At 24.6% G+C, this 16,273-nt stretch overlaps 4 protein-coding genes across 5 annotated transcripts; all 4 read left to right on the plus strand.

The window, feature by feature from the left end:
- Positions 1-1,915: 1,915 nt before the first annotated feature.
- LOC122855283 (protein CWC15 homolog B) lies at positions 1,916-3,212 on the plus strand. Its single transcript, XM_044156514.1, has 3 exons — positions 1,916-2,156; positions 2,375-2,669; positions 2,770-3,212. Exons 1-3 carry the CDS (start codon positions 2,026-2,028, stop codon positions 3,010-3,012), a joined length of 669 nt encoding a protein of 222 aa, XP_044012449.1. The 5' UTR covers positions 1,916-2,025; the 3' UTR covers positions 3,013-3,212.
- Positions 3,213-4,631: 1,419 nt separating this feature from the next.
- Positions 4,632-6,823, plus strand: LOC122853974 (protein 60A-like). Its single transcript, XM_044154384.1, has 7 exons — positions 4,632-4,659; positions 4,720-5,034; positions 5,117-5,303; positions 5,855-6,009; positions 6,104-6,301; positions 6,384-6,472; positions 6,557-6,823. The coding sequence occupies exons 1-7, from the start codon at positions 4,632-4,634 to the stop codon at positions 6,821-6,823; spliced, it is 1,239 nt and encodes a 412-aa protein (XP_044010319.1).
- Positions 6,824-7,444: 621 nt separating this feature from the next.
- On the plus strand, positions 7,445-9,908 carry LOC122853975 (protein 60A-like). The gene is made up of 6 exons (XM_044154385.1): positions 7,445-7,963; positions 8,040-8,226; positions 8,944-9,098; positions 9,186-9,371; positions 9,448-9,533; positions 9,618-9,908. The coding sequence occupies exons 1-6, from the start codon at positions 7,528-7,530 to the stop codon at positions 9,873-9,875; spliced, it is 1,308 nt and encodes a 435-aa protein (XP_044010320.1). The 5' UTR covers positions 7,445-7,527; the 3' UTR covers positions 9,876-9,908.
- Positions 9,909-10,388: 480 nt separating this feature from the next.
- On the plus strand, positions 10,389-16,238 carry LOC122855284 (protein 60A-like). Of its 2 annotated transcripts, none has more exons than XM_044156516.1 (6): positions 10,389-11,190; positions 12,620-12,806; positions 13,695-13,846; positions 15,339-15,524; positions 15,621-15,697; positions 15,776-16,114. In XM_044156516.1, the coding sequence occupies exons 1-6, from the start codon at positions 10,743-10,745 to the stop codon at positions 16,034-16,036; spliced, it is 1,311 nt and encodes a 436-aa protein (XP_044012451.1). In that variant the 5' UTR covers positions 10,389-10,742; the 3' UTR covers positions 16,037-16,114. The 2 variants fall into 2 exon arrangements, with proteins under 2 accessions (XP_044012451.1, XP_044012450.1); XM_044156515.1 differs by having other exon boundaries at positions 10,392-11,190; positions 13,692-13,846; positions 15,776-16,238.
- The last annotated feature ends 35 nt before the right edge of the window (positions 16,239-16,273 follow it).

The raw sequence follows: 16,273 nt of genomic DNA on the forward strand, positions 1-16,273 counted from the left end.
TTGTGTTAAATGCCTACAAATTAACAAAAGGGATGTTTTTTCTTCGATTTCAGAGAGGAACAGACGCCGTTATTTACATACATTATGGAACTTTTTCTTTCTGTAAATTTACCCAAAACTATAGAAGAGATTTATCATCATAAATTGTCTAAAAAAAAAGATGCTTTTTTATAACTCGTATTGTAATTACTGTAGCATAAATATAAATGTCGTAAGTATTTTAACATAAATAAAAAAAGCTTACCAACATAATGTGCTTATTATTGTTACTTGTTAAATTGTCTTTTTTAAATCTCAAAAACGAAAGTACCGACAAGTTTCCTGGTGGAAATATTTCTCCGCCATTTCTCAATATTTTTTTCCATCTTTCTCCGAAAATGATCCATATAGTTGGAGAAATGGCGGAGAAATATTTCCACTATTTTTTCAAGCTTTCTCCACCGAAAATTTATTTTAATTTTTTCTGCCATTTCTCTAATTATGAGTTATTTTCGGAAAAAAGTGGAGAAAAACTTGGACAAAAGGTGGAGAAATATTTCCACCAGGGATAAGTTCTAAAACCTCTATTTCTTCTGGCTCGATTTTCTATCTCTTCTTTAATTCTTCATTTAGAAGAAATCGACGGTTCGAATCTCCTATCTCTTTTTCTACCCTTCTTTTAGAAGAAATCTACGGTACTGGAAATTACCCCAGGGTTATGATTTATCATTTCCATTTTGGCTTAAAATCATGCATCGGCATCGAGGGTTTCGATGAGTATATCAAAATTTTTACGAGGATTTTACCGATATAATATGTGTACATACCATGGCTTACATGAGCAGAATGTATTATTATAATATTTTATATTTATAGCCTAACACAATTGAGTAAGGCTAAATATAAAATATTAATAATACATTCTGCTAAATATAAAATATTATTTTTAAAATAAAAAATTAGGTTTTGAAACTAAATCAATTAATAATTGCTGACCACCTGCATAGGCTAGATTAAATTAGCACCAAGAAGACTACTTGATAGTGGGCTTCTTAGGCATTAGACGTCATTAACTTGAAAAAAAAAAAGGAACACTGCTAACAATTTTTATAAATTATTTTTCATTAAATTTCCCATATTTATTTGAGGTTTTTGAAAATTTAATGAACCTGTTATTATAATTGAATGAAATAATAAATAATCAATTATTTATCAATTGAATAATCCATTGATTTTTTTTTTATGAATTAGCGTCAATAATATGCATAATTGACTCAAAATTAACGTTCATTAATTCGAGATACTTATGAAGATTAATATATACTTAAGCATACATATATTTGGTTCAAGTTTAAAAAAACTATAAAACCACAAGTGTAATAATTTAATAAAAGTAATAAATAATGTTCTAATTTCAATATATTTATCCAGTTGTTATTTCTTGCTTTATAATAATAAAAAATATTTTATCTTAATACTCTTGAAAAATAGTACTTAAATACGTTTGTATAGGTTTATTAATTTAAACACATGAAAAACAAATGTAGCTACTTCCATAATTATCATTATAATTAATAATAATTTTTTTATTAAGTAAATAAATTATTTAAATAAACAAACGTTATTATTATTATTCAAGAAGTAACAGTTATTAAAAATCCAAGTCTTTTTTTGTATAAATAATTATTTTATTATATTTTTTTTCTATGATTTAATTATTATTTTTTTTAACAGCGTGATACAGCTAAACTCATTTCTAAATATTCCAAAAATATAACAACAATATTTCCTGACATACCAAATTATAATTAATAAAGAAATTTTAAATATTTTTATTCAAATTTATTTATATTTTTACTTATTTAAGTTTTGAAAATTAGCGCGCTTTTAATGTCATCGCCATTTTTAAAATGGCGGAAAATAAAAAAAAAAAAATATATATCATCCATCTGAACTGTCAATAATCACATACGACTTTGCTCGTCAATCATTTGATAATATTTATAAATAAAATAACTAATAACATTATTAAATAATTAAAATAATATGTCAACTGCAGCAAGACCAACTTATGATACGGCTCGTGGTGGCCAAGGTCGTGGAGAAAAAGATTTAAGTGCAATCTCAAAACAATACAGTAGTCGAGATTTGCCATCACACACAAAGCTCAAATACAGGTAAATTACAAAATTAATTTATATTCTATTTATTATTAAATAAAACGAAAGCTATAATTTATATTTTTGTGTTTGAATTTATTTGTTTTTCTATTACAAATAATGTCTGTTAGAAAAAAATCCATCAACAAAAACATAACCTCAATTTAATTTGTCAATGACTAGTTTAATAAAATTTATTTATTTATTTTATATCAATTATATTTTTATTTATATAGAGAACATGGACAAGGTACAATTGAAGAATTACGAAACCGTGATTTTCGTAAAGAGCTTGAAGAGCGTGAACGTGAAAAAGATAAAACAAATAATAGACGTATGATTGAACCAGCACCAGCATCAAATCCAAAACGTCAAAAAAGTGATCAAGCTCCAGCTGCTAGTCTTGATGCAGATGATCCTTTGGATGATGATGATTCCGATTCTGATAGTGATGATGAAGATGATACTGCATCTTTACTTGCTGAATTACAAAAAATAAAAAAAGAACGTGCTGTTGAACAAGCAAAAAAGGTAAATATCTTGATGATAATTAATTTTATTTATTTATTATTTTTTTTTATTTAATAAATAACATGAATAATATTTAATTTTAATAATTTATTGTTAACAGGAGAATGAAAAACGTGAAGAAGAAGAAAGAATCAGAACAGAAAATATTCTATCTGGTAATCCTCTGTTAACTTATGCAGCTCAACCAGCAAGAGCTGACATGAAAGTTCGTCGACGTTGGGATGACGATGTTGTGTTTAAAAATTGTGCAAGATCAGAGCCAAAAAAGAGACATGATGTCTTTATTAATGACAGCTTGAGAAGTGAATTTCACAGAAAATTCATGGAAAAATACGTTAAGTAAATTTATAATTAAATTAATTGAATATAAATTTATCAAACATTATCGTTATTCTTCACTACAACTTAAGATTCAATTAAATTATCAATTTTTTTTATTTTAAATTCATTTTCTACTATGTTTTTTTCGTATAATAATATTGTAAATATTTCCTAAGTAATTTACTGAATAAATAATATCTAATTATCATTAATAATTAACTTGTCTTTCAGAATTTTATTATCCTTTTATAAATTTATTATGCTGTTATTTTTTAATAATAATACTCCAATAAAGATGCAAAGTATTGTTTGAAGATGTTGAAACTAATATTGTGTGTTGATTTTTCAATCGAAATTTTATTAAATTTATGAAGAAGCATGACCTGGTGACACCCTGAAAAAAGGTAAACTAATAAAAATATTTACATTAAATTTACTTTCTTTTATTCATTTTGATGTCTTTCAATTTAGTAGGATAAAAAAAAAAATATGTTGAGAATTTGCCTTGGGCCATTACTGTCTTCATCAGTGTCTCTCTTCTTCTTCCACTAAATTTTTATTTATTTTTTTTTCATAAATCCACTATATATAATTTTAATAATCATCACAAACAAGTTTTTGTTTATCTACTATGATGTTTTGTTTTTTTTTTTAATTATTTGACTGTTTTATTTCTAGATGATTATTGAAAAAAAAAATTTTGATGATGTTGCCATTGTAAAAAATTGTCAGACAATCATTTATCTTAATTTTCGGATCCAAATAAATTTAAAATTGGCACCGCCTACTTTAGTATCGAAGGCGGTCCTATTTTAAAATTTTCAGGATCGTACATTTATCTTAATATTTATTTATAAATGAAAAATACTAAATTTAAAAATAGAATTGTTCTTTTTTTTTTTTATATTATTAACACCCTGCTGAGATGAGTATTTTTTACAATTTTTTAAACAAAAAAAAATCAACTTATTTATTGGTTTTCTTTACAATAAATTAAATAATCATGTTATATTTTTAAAAATATTTAAAACTAGATAATTATCATGCCCAAAGAAATTTAAAAACTAGATTTTAATTATTTAATAAATATTTTTGAAGTTTATTGAGATTTAGGGGTTGAAAATTTATGATGAACATGTGCCAGTGATGTGTTAATGTTGGTGCATAAAATTTGAAAGATAAATTCTTGTTAGAAATTGATTTTAGGCACTTGATGGTGATATTTACGGTCCTGAAAAGGCGGGGGTAAAGGGCCAAACGACAAGTGGAATGAGTTCGTATCCTGAAGGATATTTAGAACATTTAGAAGAACATCCACTCAAACCAATTGTGACTTGCACGTCTATCCTCTCGTCCTCGATTTGATACAATATCCTTGTGCACCAAAAAAATTGTCCTAACTCTTTACTCAAATTTAAAATATCAATTATCAATCGAAATCGAAATTCGAAATTCGAAATATTACATAATATAATTTTTCATAAAATCTAAACTAATTATAAAAGAGTAAATTTTTTAAATAAAAAATTCAATAGTCATCAATTATAATGAACCAGTAGAAATGAAATAACTTTTTGTCTTTTTTTTTTTAAATTCTCCAGTTAATAATAATAGAAAAAAGTAAAATTTAAAAGTTATAAAATGAGTGGAATTAGAGTCAGTGGTTTTTGTAATTATTTTCTAATATTTATAATAAATTATTTATTAATAAATGACAGTATTAAACAAGTGTTTTGTGAAAAATCAAGTGGTTATTATGCTGATAATGGATATCAAACAGTAGTACATACTCCGACAAAGAGAGAAAAACTTCAATTACGAGATGATTTATTGGAATTTTTTGATCTACCAGAAAGACCACTGCCAAGAAATGATGTACCATTACTTAATAATTCAGCATCTGAATTTTTAATTGATGTTTATAAAAATGCTCTTGGTAAAAAAAATAATAGTGAAAATAATAAAGTCTTTGATTTTAATTTGAGTGGTAGAGATCTTAGAGCCATCAATGATAGTGATGTCATCATGTCATTTGCATCTCATTGTAAGTTAATTTTTTATTATTTTATTTCTTGTAATAATGAGTTGTATCATTGATATATTCTTTTTCAATTTAAATTTAACAGATCGAAATTTTTTTGATGCTAATCATAAACGAGGAAAAACAATCTGGTTTGATGTAACAAAAGTATCAAGTGGTGAACAACTTGTTAATGCTGAATTACGAATTTATCGTTCATTAAAAATAAAACAACAAAAAATTCCTAAAACATTTGTTATTTCTGTTTATCGAATTTTTAAAACACTTTATGGGTAAATAATTTTTTACAATTTTTTTTTAAATTTTTAATATGATGAACCACCCAGAAGACAAAAATTTTACACATATTTTTCTTATCTTTATAAGCCATGAGGTCCTTCTACATGTACCCAATTAGGCGGTTCTTATTTTCTTTTTTAAAGGAAATACTTTTTGTCTACCTGAAAAGATTTTTCTATTCTTTTTGAGCTTATCTTATTCTTCTTTTTATCTTAATTCGCTTGGCTCGAGTGGTGGTAACTAGATAAAACTTTCAAAAAAAAAAAAAAAGTAAAATGAAAAATGACAATAAAATTCATAGTATTTACGAAAAAATTTCTATTGTCTTTTAAATATTGTTTGGAGCCATGAAATTTTTATTCTAAGGGTTGACTAATAACCTTGACATTTTATTTTTCTTTCCAGTGGTTTTAAAGAATTTTTTAAAACAAACAAACATTTCTATTATTTTATTTTCATTACTTTAAAATGACAAATAGCATTTATACTTTAGAAAATGTCTGAGAACAATGACATTTGATTATTTATTTAATTTAATTTTTAGAAAAAAAGAGCTAAAGTTTGTTAGCTCTGTAAATAAAACAATCAAAGATCAAGGCTGGATGACATTGAATGTCACTGAAGCTGTGCAACATTGGGTTAACAATCCAGAAGATAATAAAGGTCTTTATTTATCTGTTCATCCAATTGGTCGTCCTGGTAATTCTCATTTGTTATTTATATTCATTTAAAATTGTATATTTTATTTTAAAATCAATGAATAAATTAATTCAAATTTTTAATTTAATTTTAGAATTCGAAATTGTACCAAAAGACGTTGGTATTGTTGGACACTTTGGATCACTAAAAAAGCAACCTTTTTTAGTTGGTTTTTTTAAAAATTCAGAATTAATTAACAGAGAAAAACGTCAAAAACGTAATATTATAAAAAAAATAAGAAAAAGAAAAAGCGAATCATCACTTTTTGATTTTGCCAATAAACAATTTGGTGGTCAGTTGATGATAATAATTAACATTTAAAATAATTTAATAACATATATTATAATTGCTTTTTTTTTTTTTAAATTTTTTAGTGCAAAGAGGCGATCCATCAGAAATTTATATTCCAAAAACTTGTCGACGAATGTCATTTTATGTTAATTTTCGAGATCTTGGTGTTCATGTAAATATAAATTATTAATATCATTTAATTTCCATATTTTGTAATATATTTATTAATTTCTAAATGGTTTTTTTTATATTTTAGGATGTAGTTATTGCACCAGATGGATTTGAGGCATATTATTGTGCTGGTGAATGCAATTTTCCATTAAGTTCACATATGAATGCAACAAATCATGCAGTTGTACAAACACTTGTTAATCTTCTTCAACCAAATGAACGTCATCCTACTCCAAAAGCTTGTTGTGCTCCAACTGAATTAATAGCAACACGAGTACTTATTTCACAAGGAAATAGAATTTTATATAAAAAATTAAAAAATATGGTTGCTACACGTTGTGCTTGTCAATAATTAAAATTTACATTTTAATATTATTCTTTAATTAATTTATAAAATATATCGTTAACTTAGATATATTTTTAAAAAATATTTTTTTATTTAAGAATAATTTAATTTCATATAAATAAATAAATATATACATATATATATAAATTAATTAATAAATTAAACATTTTTTTTTAATGTAAATAATTTTTTTGATTATAAATTAAATTAATTTTTTATTTTTTAATGATTATCAGTAACGTGTCTTGATGATTAATTAAAAATAAATTTATAGAGATACTAAAATAAGCTGGGGTATTTAATATTTGTGTTTACGCTCCTGAAAAAGCAGTGGTGGTAAAAAGGACAAATAAAAAATTCAGAGAGTTTTCGTATTTTCAGCCCTTGAGGAAATACTTGTAGTCGCCTGGAGTTTTCCATCCAGTCAAAAAGAAACAGTGGCTCGTGCGTCCATAAAGCTCTCGTCATTTGTAAAAAATTTTACTCCAAAAATTAAACTGGTAATATATAATTTTTTATATGAAATTTGAAATTTAATAATTCATTTTTTAAACAGTGTTATTAATTAAATTTTCAAGCTTAAAAAATAAAGTACAGGTGTAAAAATATAACGACAAAATTATTTGATTGATAGACTTGCTAAAAAATTGTGTTATTATCAAGTGATTGTGAATGACAAAAGACAAAATTGTGAATGAAAAAGTGTTAAAATGAGTGGAATTAGAGACAGTGCTTTGTGTAGATTTTTTCTAATATTTATAATAAATTATTTATTAATAAATGACAGTATTAAACAAGTGTTTTGTGAAAAATCAAGTGGTTTTTATGTTGATAATGGACAACAAACAGTAATGCATGCTGTAACAAAACGTGAAAAACGTGATATTCAAAATGAAATATTAGAATTTCTTGATTTACCAGAAAAACCATTGTTAAAAAATAAATTACCATCACCAAAAAATTCAGGACTTGAATTTTTAATTGATGTTTATAAAAAAAATCTTAATCAAAGTGATCAAGGTGATGACTTTGACAATTCAGAAGACAAATATGATTCCGATCAAAACAAAAATGAAAGTGATTTTCCTGGTTTGAATTCCAGAGTTGCCAATGAGAGTGATGTCATCATATCATTTACACCTCAATGTAAGTTTCTTCTTTTTATTTTAAATTATTTATTTTCTTTATTATTAATATGTATTTTATTTTTTAAATTTAACAGATCGAAAATTTTCTGGTGTTACTAATAGACGAGGAAAAAAGCTATTGTTTGATATGTCTGAGGTACCATATGACGCAGCAATTATTGGTGCTGAATTGCGATTTTATCGTTCACTTAAAATCAAACAAAAAAAATATAATAAGCCATTTAAAATTAGTGCTTATCGAATTTTTAAAACACATCGTGGGTAAATATATTTTTTAATTATTTTTTTTTCTATTTTATTTATTGGAAAATTCATGTCTAAATGACAAGTGTAGGTAATTGCTTAGATAAATGATTTTCTAAGTATTTTTTTGAACAAAAAGTTACTGAGAATTGTCATAATAATAAGGTTTTTTTTTTTTTTCATGTACATCATAAGACAGTTCTTTTCTATTCGGCTTTTGAAAAAGAAAATTTGTTGGCGCCTGTCTGCACCAAAACTAAAATATTTTCTTTATTCTTTATGGGATTATCTTTCTCTTCTTTTCATTTTATTTTTCTTCATTCATTTGGCTCAAGTGGTGGTCGAGATAAAGAATTTAACAACAAAGAAAATACTGAAAGTTTGTGTCTCGACAGCAATTTTTTTTCTATTGTCTTTTGACATTTTGTTTAGGTCTAGACATAAAGTGTCAACTTTAAGGGTTGAACAACCTTGACTTTCATATTTTTTTTTTTTCCCAGGTAGTTTTTGTAATGAATTGAATTCTTTTTTTTTAAATCCAATATTCAAACATACATTTTAACGTGCGTCAACACTTTTTTTGTGTCACATGCTGGGTTGCTTTATTATAAAATAAAAATGAAAAACTTTTGTTATTTTCTTTGCATCTTAATCGCTTTAAAATGACAAATATTTTAAATTAAAAAATTAACATTTATACTTTAAAAAATTTAACAAATTTAATTTAATTTTTAGGACAAAAGAATTGAAATTAATTAGTTCTATAAATAAAAATATGAGTGATCAAGGCTGGATGACATTGAACGTCAGTGCAGCATTGCAATATTGGGTGAGATATCCAGGAGAAAATAGAGGACTTTATATATCAATTCAACCAGCTGATAAATCTGGTAAGAATATATATTTTCAATCGAATTTAATTCATAGCATATCACTACTCCTCGCAGCTAAATAAAATATTTAAATTTTCATTTTAGTCTTCGAAATATTACCAGAAGAAATTGGTATCGTTGGAGTAAATGGTGCTCCTGAGAAACAACCTTTCATGGTTGGATTTTTCCAAACTCCCGATACAGATCACAAGAGATATCATAGAAAACGTAAAAATAAAAGAAATAAAAGAAGTGTCTCAACGTTTATCGATGATGAAATTCCATTTTATCGTTAGTACAAAAATTCAACAGTATAATTAATAATTATCAAAACACTTTCGTTAATTTTTGTTTGTTTTTTTTTCAGAACAAAGACGTAATGTTCATTCATCTGATAAAAAAGCCTGTCAAATGAAATCATTTCGTGTTAATTTTATAGATCTAAATTGGCAGGTAAAAATCCTCTTTTTTTTTCTTTACAATTGTGTATTTTTTATAGCAAAATATTACAGACAATTTATTAATTTTTTTTTGTAGGATTGGATTATTGAACCAGCAGTTTATGAAGCAAATTATTGTGCTGGTGATTGTGATTTTCCATTACACTCTCATATGAATTCAACAAATCATGCAGTTGTACAAACACTTGTTAATCTTTTGAATCCAGATCTAGCACCAAAAGCCTGCTGTGCACCAACAAAATTAGCTCGTCTACATATTATTTATTTTAGCCAAGATGCCGCTGTCTTTAGAAAAAAAAAAAATATGATTGTTAAAAGTTGTGGTTGTCAATAATGAGCAATAACAATTTTAAATTATACAATTTAACTCAGGTATACTTCATATAAATATATATTAGATATTAATAATTGTATAATTTAATTTTATCTATGTAAATATATTAAATTGTTAATAGATTAAAATAGTTAATATTTTTCGATTTATCATTTATTAATACTTTTAAAAAATCAAATTAAGTTTAATAATTTTTTTTTTTTACTATCATTACGCTATTTCGAATGTAAAACAAATTGTTTTTCGAAATTTTATTTATTATTTATATAAACAAATAAGTAATTAACAAAAAATGTAATATTAAAATGTATAAAATTATTTTTATAATTTAGTTATATAATATAATATAAGAAAATGAATGTTAAGATATTTCAGTGATGTGTGTTAACACGTATGTTGTTTATTAATTAAAAGTGAAAGAATTAAGTTAGGGTTCTTGATAATAATATTTACGCTCCTGAGAAGGCGGTGGTAAAGGCCAAACGACAAGTTGTGAGAGTTTTCTTGATTCTGGCTCCTGAGATATATCTGGAAGCTCAGCATCCAGTCAAACGAAACGGTGATTCGTGCGTGAGCGGGCTCACCTCTTATCATCATCTTGGTAATTTCCGCGCGCGAATAAACTCATAATAAAATTACAAAAAAAAAAAAAAAAAACTATCAATCACAAAATTAAAATCGAAATACTTGACATTATTTCGAAACACTAAAACATTGCAAAAATTTCATAGAAAAAAATCAAACGAAATTGTTAAAAAGTGACTTTTATTTTTTAATTAGTTTAACGAAATCATCAAATGATAAACACATACATAGAAATGCAACAAATTTTTTATAATATTTAAACAAAAAATAAATTAAATAATAATGAAGAAAATTAAAGACAGTGATTGGTTTTATTATTTAACAATATTTTTAATAAATTATATATTAATTAATGATAATTTAAAAATTGTATTATCATCAAAACCAAGTGGTTTATATGCTGACAATGGTTATCAAACAATAATACATCGTACAATAACACAAAATGAAAAACGTGAAATACAAGAACAAATATTAGATTTTCTTGATTTACCAGATAGACCATTAACAAGAAATACTAGATCAACAAAAATTAAAAATTCAGCAGCTGAATTTTTAATTGATATTTATAAAAATGCACTTGGTGATAATGATGATGATGTTGATGATGATGGAAAACCGGTCGTACAAAAGTATCATCAGTATAAAACCGACGGGGATTTCAACCTCACCGGTCAAGATCTCAGGGCCATCGACCAGAGCGATGTCATCATGTCATTTGCTGCTCACAGTAAGTATTTTTTTTTTTAACTTTTCTTTTATCAACACATATTAATCTCATCTTTCTAAATTTATTATTAACTTGTCTGTAATTAATTTGTTTATCATTTAATAATTTCATCTTGATTGATTTTTTTTTGTTGAAAAATAATATTGTTTTTTTCAAATTAATAATGAGATGATGACTCAATAAATCAAGGCAGATCCGGAAATTATTTAAGAGAAAAAAAAAAAAAAAAATTTAAATTGATAAAAATCACAGGTGGTCTCTCTGATGTTTAACCGAAATTGAGCTATTTCAATGTGATATCCTTTCGTTTGATCACAGATGAACGAATACAAAATTGGCGGCTTTTAAGAAACTATAAAAAAAAAAAGGAAACGATAAAATAATCACCTTCATCTTTTGACTTAAAATTTACTCTCACGATGCATGAGAACTTAAATAAAGGGTCAATATAAAATATTTAATAGAATGAATAAAATAAATTGAAAGAAAAAAACTAAAAAAAAAAAATCACAAAATGTTCACAGAGTCAATATACATCTCATTGCCCAAAGCAGTAGAAAAAAGTTTTTAAAAAAAGCCATTTCAAAGGCAAAAATGTCTCAACTTGGCTGTTAATTTTGCATGTTATTTTATATTTTTTTTTATTGCTTTTTCTGGGTTACCAATCAGGAATTCGTTAAAGAGAGATGAATCAAGACACAAACAGGGACGAAGGATATATAATTCGAAGAAAATAAAAATCAAAAAAAATAATAAAGAGAGAGAAAAAGATATATGTGGGTTCAAAAAAAAAAAAAAAAAAAAAAACGAAACTGGGGGCCAAAAAATTCGGACCACCCCGTGTGTTTTAGTGGCGAGTTGGAGCAGCTCACCAATATACTCAGCAATCAGGTGCCTCAAGAAGAATGTGGTGACCGTTTCTCTAAAAAAAAAAAAAATAATGAAAAAATAAATAAATAAATAATAAAGAAAAACACACAAATTAAAAATGTTACATTTCTTATCTGGGGGAGCATTAGTTTAGTCCAGTCATGGAACCCTTCTTGAAAATAATATATAGGACCTAGTTCAAAATCCCAAGTCCGGTTTAGAATTAAAAAATAGAAAAAAAAAAAATATCTTACCATTGATTTCACGCTGCGAATTCTTCATGGCTTGTTATGTGATTAGGAAATTTTTTTTTTCAACCTGATCCAATCTATCTTCAATATCTCTCAACAACCTACAATTTTCTGTTTTTTTTTTTTTTACATTTTATTCTTCATTCTTGTGTGTATTTCTTTTTTTCATGTCAAATTAGATGTGATTAACAAATCAATTCAATTCATAGTTTAAACTGTTAACATAAATTTAAAAATACTGTGTCAATTTATTGAGATCACTTGCTGCTTTGATTGTATGATATATTTTTATTTTTATTATTCAACAGATCATCATGTTCCTGGTGTACGACATGAACGTGGAAAAAGACTGTGGTTTGATATTTCAGAAATACCACCTGGTGAAAATATCATTGGTGCTGAACTGAGACTTTATAGATCAATGGAAATTAAACATAAAAAAAATCGTGGATCATTTATGGTTACTGTTTATCGAGTTCTCAAAACAGATGATGGGTAATTTATTTATTTTTATTTCGAAACATTTATTGTAATTAAATTTCGAATAACAGCTTTAGAAAATTTCGAAAAATTAATATTTCGAACACTTGATGATGAGGCAATTTTAGAAAAAATATTTAATTTTAGTATTTTTTAAAATATGATCAACCACCCAGAAGACATAATTGTGTATTTTTTTTTAGAATTTGTATTGGTCCCTTGAACATTCTCCTCAGCCATGTAGTTACTGAGAATTAACTATATAATTTTTAAGGTCCTTCTCGTGTACCTAATTAGACGGTCTTTTTCATTTTTTTTTTTTTTTAAAAAGAAAAAATAGTCTATACCTGAAAAACTTTATGAATTTTATATTTTTAAAATTATTTTTCTTCTCATGCTTATGATATAGCTAAATTTTAAAAAAATTAAATTATCATTTTTGTCTATGTATTTTATATCAAGGTTAAATAACCTTGACCTTCATTTCACTTTTTTTTTTTTTAATTAATTTATCTGTAATTGAAAAAAAAGTGAGTCTCATTTCTCTAGTTGATAATTTTATTATTTTTTTTTTATATGTCTGGTGTTGAGGAATTTTTTAAAACAGGAAATACTGCGATTCCATAAATTGAGGTAAATTAACCGAGTAGACAACGGCTTTAAAATAAAAAAAATATATATAATATTTAAAATAAAAATGATGAAGCATTATTTAGCCTACGCAGTTAGTTTGTGTATTTATTTTTTGTCTCTCAAAAAACCATGACACATCATTCTCATTCTTACTTAATCATTATCACTGTAAATAAAAATAAATTAAATATAAAAAAAAGATTAAAATTTATATACTATAGCTAAGAGTCAAGAAAATTTAGGATGTTTATTATTTAATTATTTCAGAAGTAAAGAATTGCAGTATGTTGATTCTGCAAATACAACAATAAATAAAGAAGGCTGGATAACATTGAATGTCAGTGAAGCATTGCAACATTGGATTAATAATCCAGATGGAAATAGAGGTCTTTATTTATCTGTTCATCCGGCTGATAGATCTGGTAATATTATTTTTTATTATTTAATTTTTTTAAACATGCTATGTATACATTTATTATTTTTTGCAAAAAGTAACATAAAGAACCCAAAATTAATTTTTCTTTAACCCGATATTTATGTCAATTTATTTTACCAATTTTTTTTTTGTTTAATTTTATTATTTTATTTAATTATAGCCACTGCTATTCTCCTACTATTTTAAAACGCAATTAATGCATGAACCGGTTTACCTTTGATCATTCAATCCAACAAGATATCAATTTTTATATGTGGATATTTTTAATGCGTATATAAACGCAGTTTAATAATTATTATTCAAATTTGATATTATGATTTTAAAATTATAAATTTGTATTTTTAATATTGCCATGTAAATTTTTTAAATAATTGAGTAAGTTTTGAGGTGAAAATTAAATTTTTATATTTGATGAAAAACACAGGCTCGATCGGAAATTTCCGTAGTTCCCATTCCCTTGACACTTTCGAAAGGAATATGTTGGATTTTATTATATACAATAAATAGTCATGTATTCTGTTGGTTCAAATTTATTACTGATTTTTTTGTTGAAAGAAACAAAAGTTAAATTAAATTAAAATAGAAAATTATTATCCTTGAATTTTGTATTAATCAATGACTTAATTTTACATAATTATTTAATTTTTTGTGTGCAAAAAAAAAAAGGATAGAAAAAAAATTAATTGAGAATTAATTAAGAAATAAATATTGCATGTTTAGTTAAGCGTTGAAGAATTTTAATAGATCATGTTGGCAGTATTGAGAGTTAATTTAAAAATAAATAAACATTGTTGAATTATTTAAATTTTATATTGGCTTGTATAGTTGAACAAGTTGTCAGGTGTTTGCAGTTGTTGTAAATGCGCATTCCTCAACGACCAATTTACTATAGCTTTCACGAAACCACAATAATCATTTGAATGTAATATATGTTTTCAACATGTGCATGTATAAAAATATTTTTCATATTTAAAGATTCATCTTGCAACACTCGTAATTTTTAAAAATATTATCAATTTTTTTTCACTTTAAAAATTAAAAAACACAGCTTATTATAATTCTAATTTTTAAACTTGTTAATTTTTATTTTCCTCTTCTTTTTTTTGAATAATAAAAAAAATATTAAAAAAAAATTAAACTATTATTTATTGGGTTTTTTTAGATATTAATAATATTTTTTTTTGTGGATAAATTAAATGGATATATTTGACAAAGTGAATGGCTCTTGCGTTCGAGTGATTTTAAATATTCATGAAGGTTGATGCTATTAATAAACAAACTCAACAAAGCACGTGATATTTTTTAAATATATAAAATTAATTAACAGTATGAAGCTAGAGAAAATTGTTCAATTGATTTTAAATCAAAGCAAAAATATTTTAAAAATAAACTACATTGTTGTTATGTAAAAATTATGCTAATAATTATAATAAAGTATGAAAAATAAAAAAAAATAATATAGTTTAAATTGATTGCAGTTCATGAAATGAAACCGGAAGACGTTGGTATTGTTGGATTCCGTGGTAGTGCCGACAAACATCCTTTCATGGTTGGCTTCTTCAAAAGTTCAGGTTTGCGTGAGAAAAAAAAACGTCAAAAACGTGATGTTAGAAGAAAAAAAAAAAGTGAATCATCAAGTCTTGACCATCGATATTCATACGGTGGTGAGTTTTTAAAAAAAATATATTAACATAATTTTAAATTTATCAAATTAAATAGTCAAATAAATGAATAAATTATTTTTTTTTTTTAAATTTCAGATTCAATAACTCAGTATGATTCAAGAACTTGTAAACTTCATACACTTTATGTTAATTTTGTCGATTTAAAATGGAAGGTAAATATATTTTTGACTTATAAAATTACTTATCATTTAAATTAAAATATTTTTAATTAAATTATATATTTTTTTAAGGAATGGATTATTGCACCAGATGGATATGATGCTTATTACTGTGCTGGTGAATGTAATTTTCCATTAAATGCTCATATGAATGCAACAAATCATGCTATTGTTCAAACACTTGTACATCTTAATAAACCATCTGAAGTACCAAAACCATGTTGTGCACCAACAAAATTATCAGCAACATCAGTTCTCTACACCCTTGAAGACGGAAGTGTTATATTAAAAAAATATAAAAATATGGTTGTTAAAAGTTGCGGTTGTCATTAATAATAACAACTTATTATTTTATTTTTTTTTTTAAATTATCAATCAATTTATAATTTACAATAATCAAACAAAAAAAACGACAACATTATTTATCATTGAATCAAATTTATATATATTTTTATCGTTAAATTAAATTTAATTAATTTTATTCATGTAAATAAATTGAAAATTTAATAAAAATCATTTTTTTATAGATTAAATTTGATCGCTGATGTTTTTTAATATTTTATTTTCAAA

This window comes from Aphidius gifuensis, linkage group LG4 (genome assembly GCF_014905175.1).
Source record: "Aphidius gifuensis isolate YNYX2018 linkage group LG4, ASM1490517v1, whole genome shotgun sequence".
In the NCBI taxonomy this organism is placed as follows: Eukaryota; Metazoa; Arthropoda; class Insecta; order Hymenoptera; family Braconidae; genus Aphidius; species Aphidius gifuensis.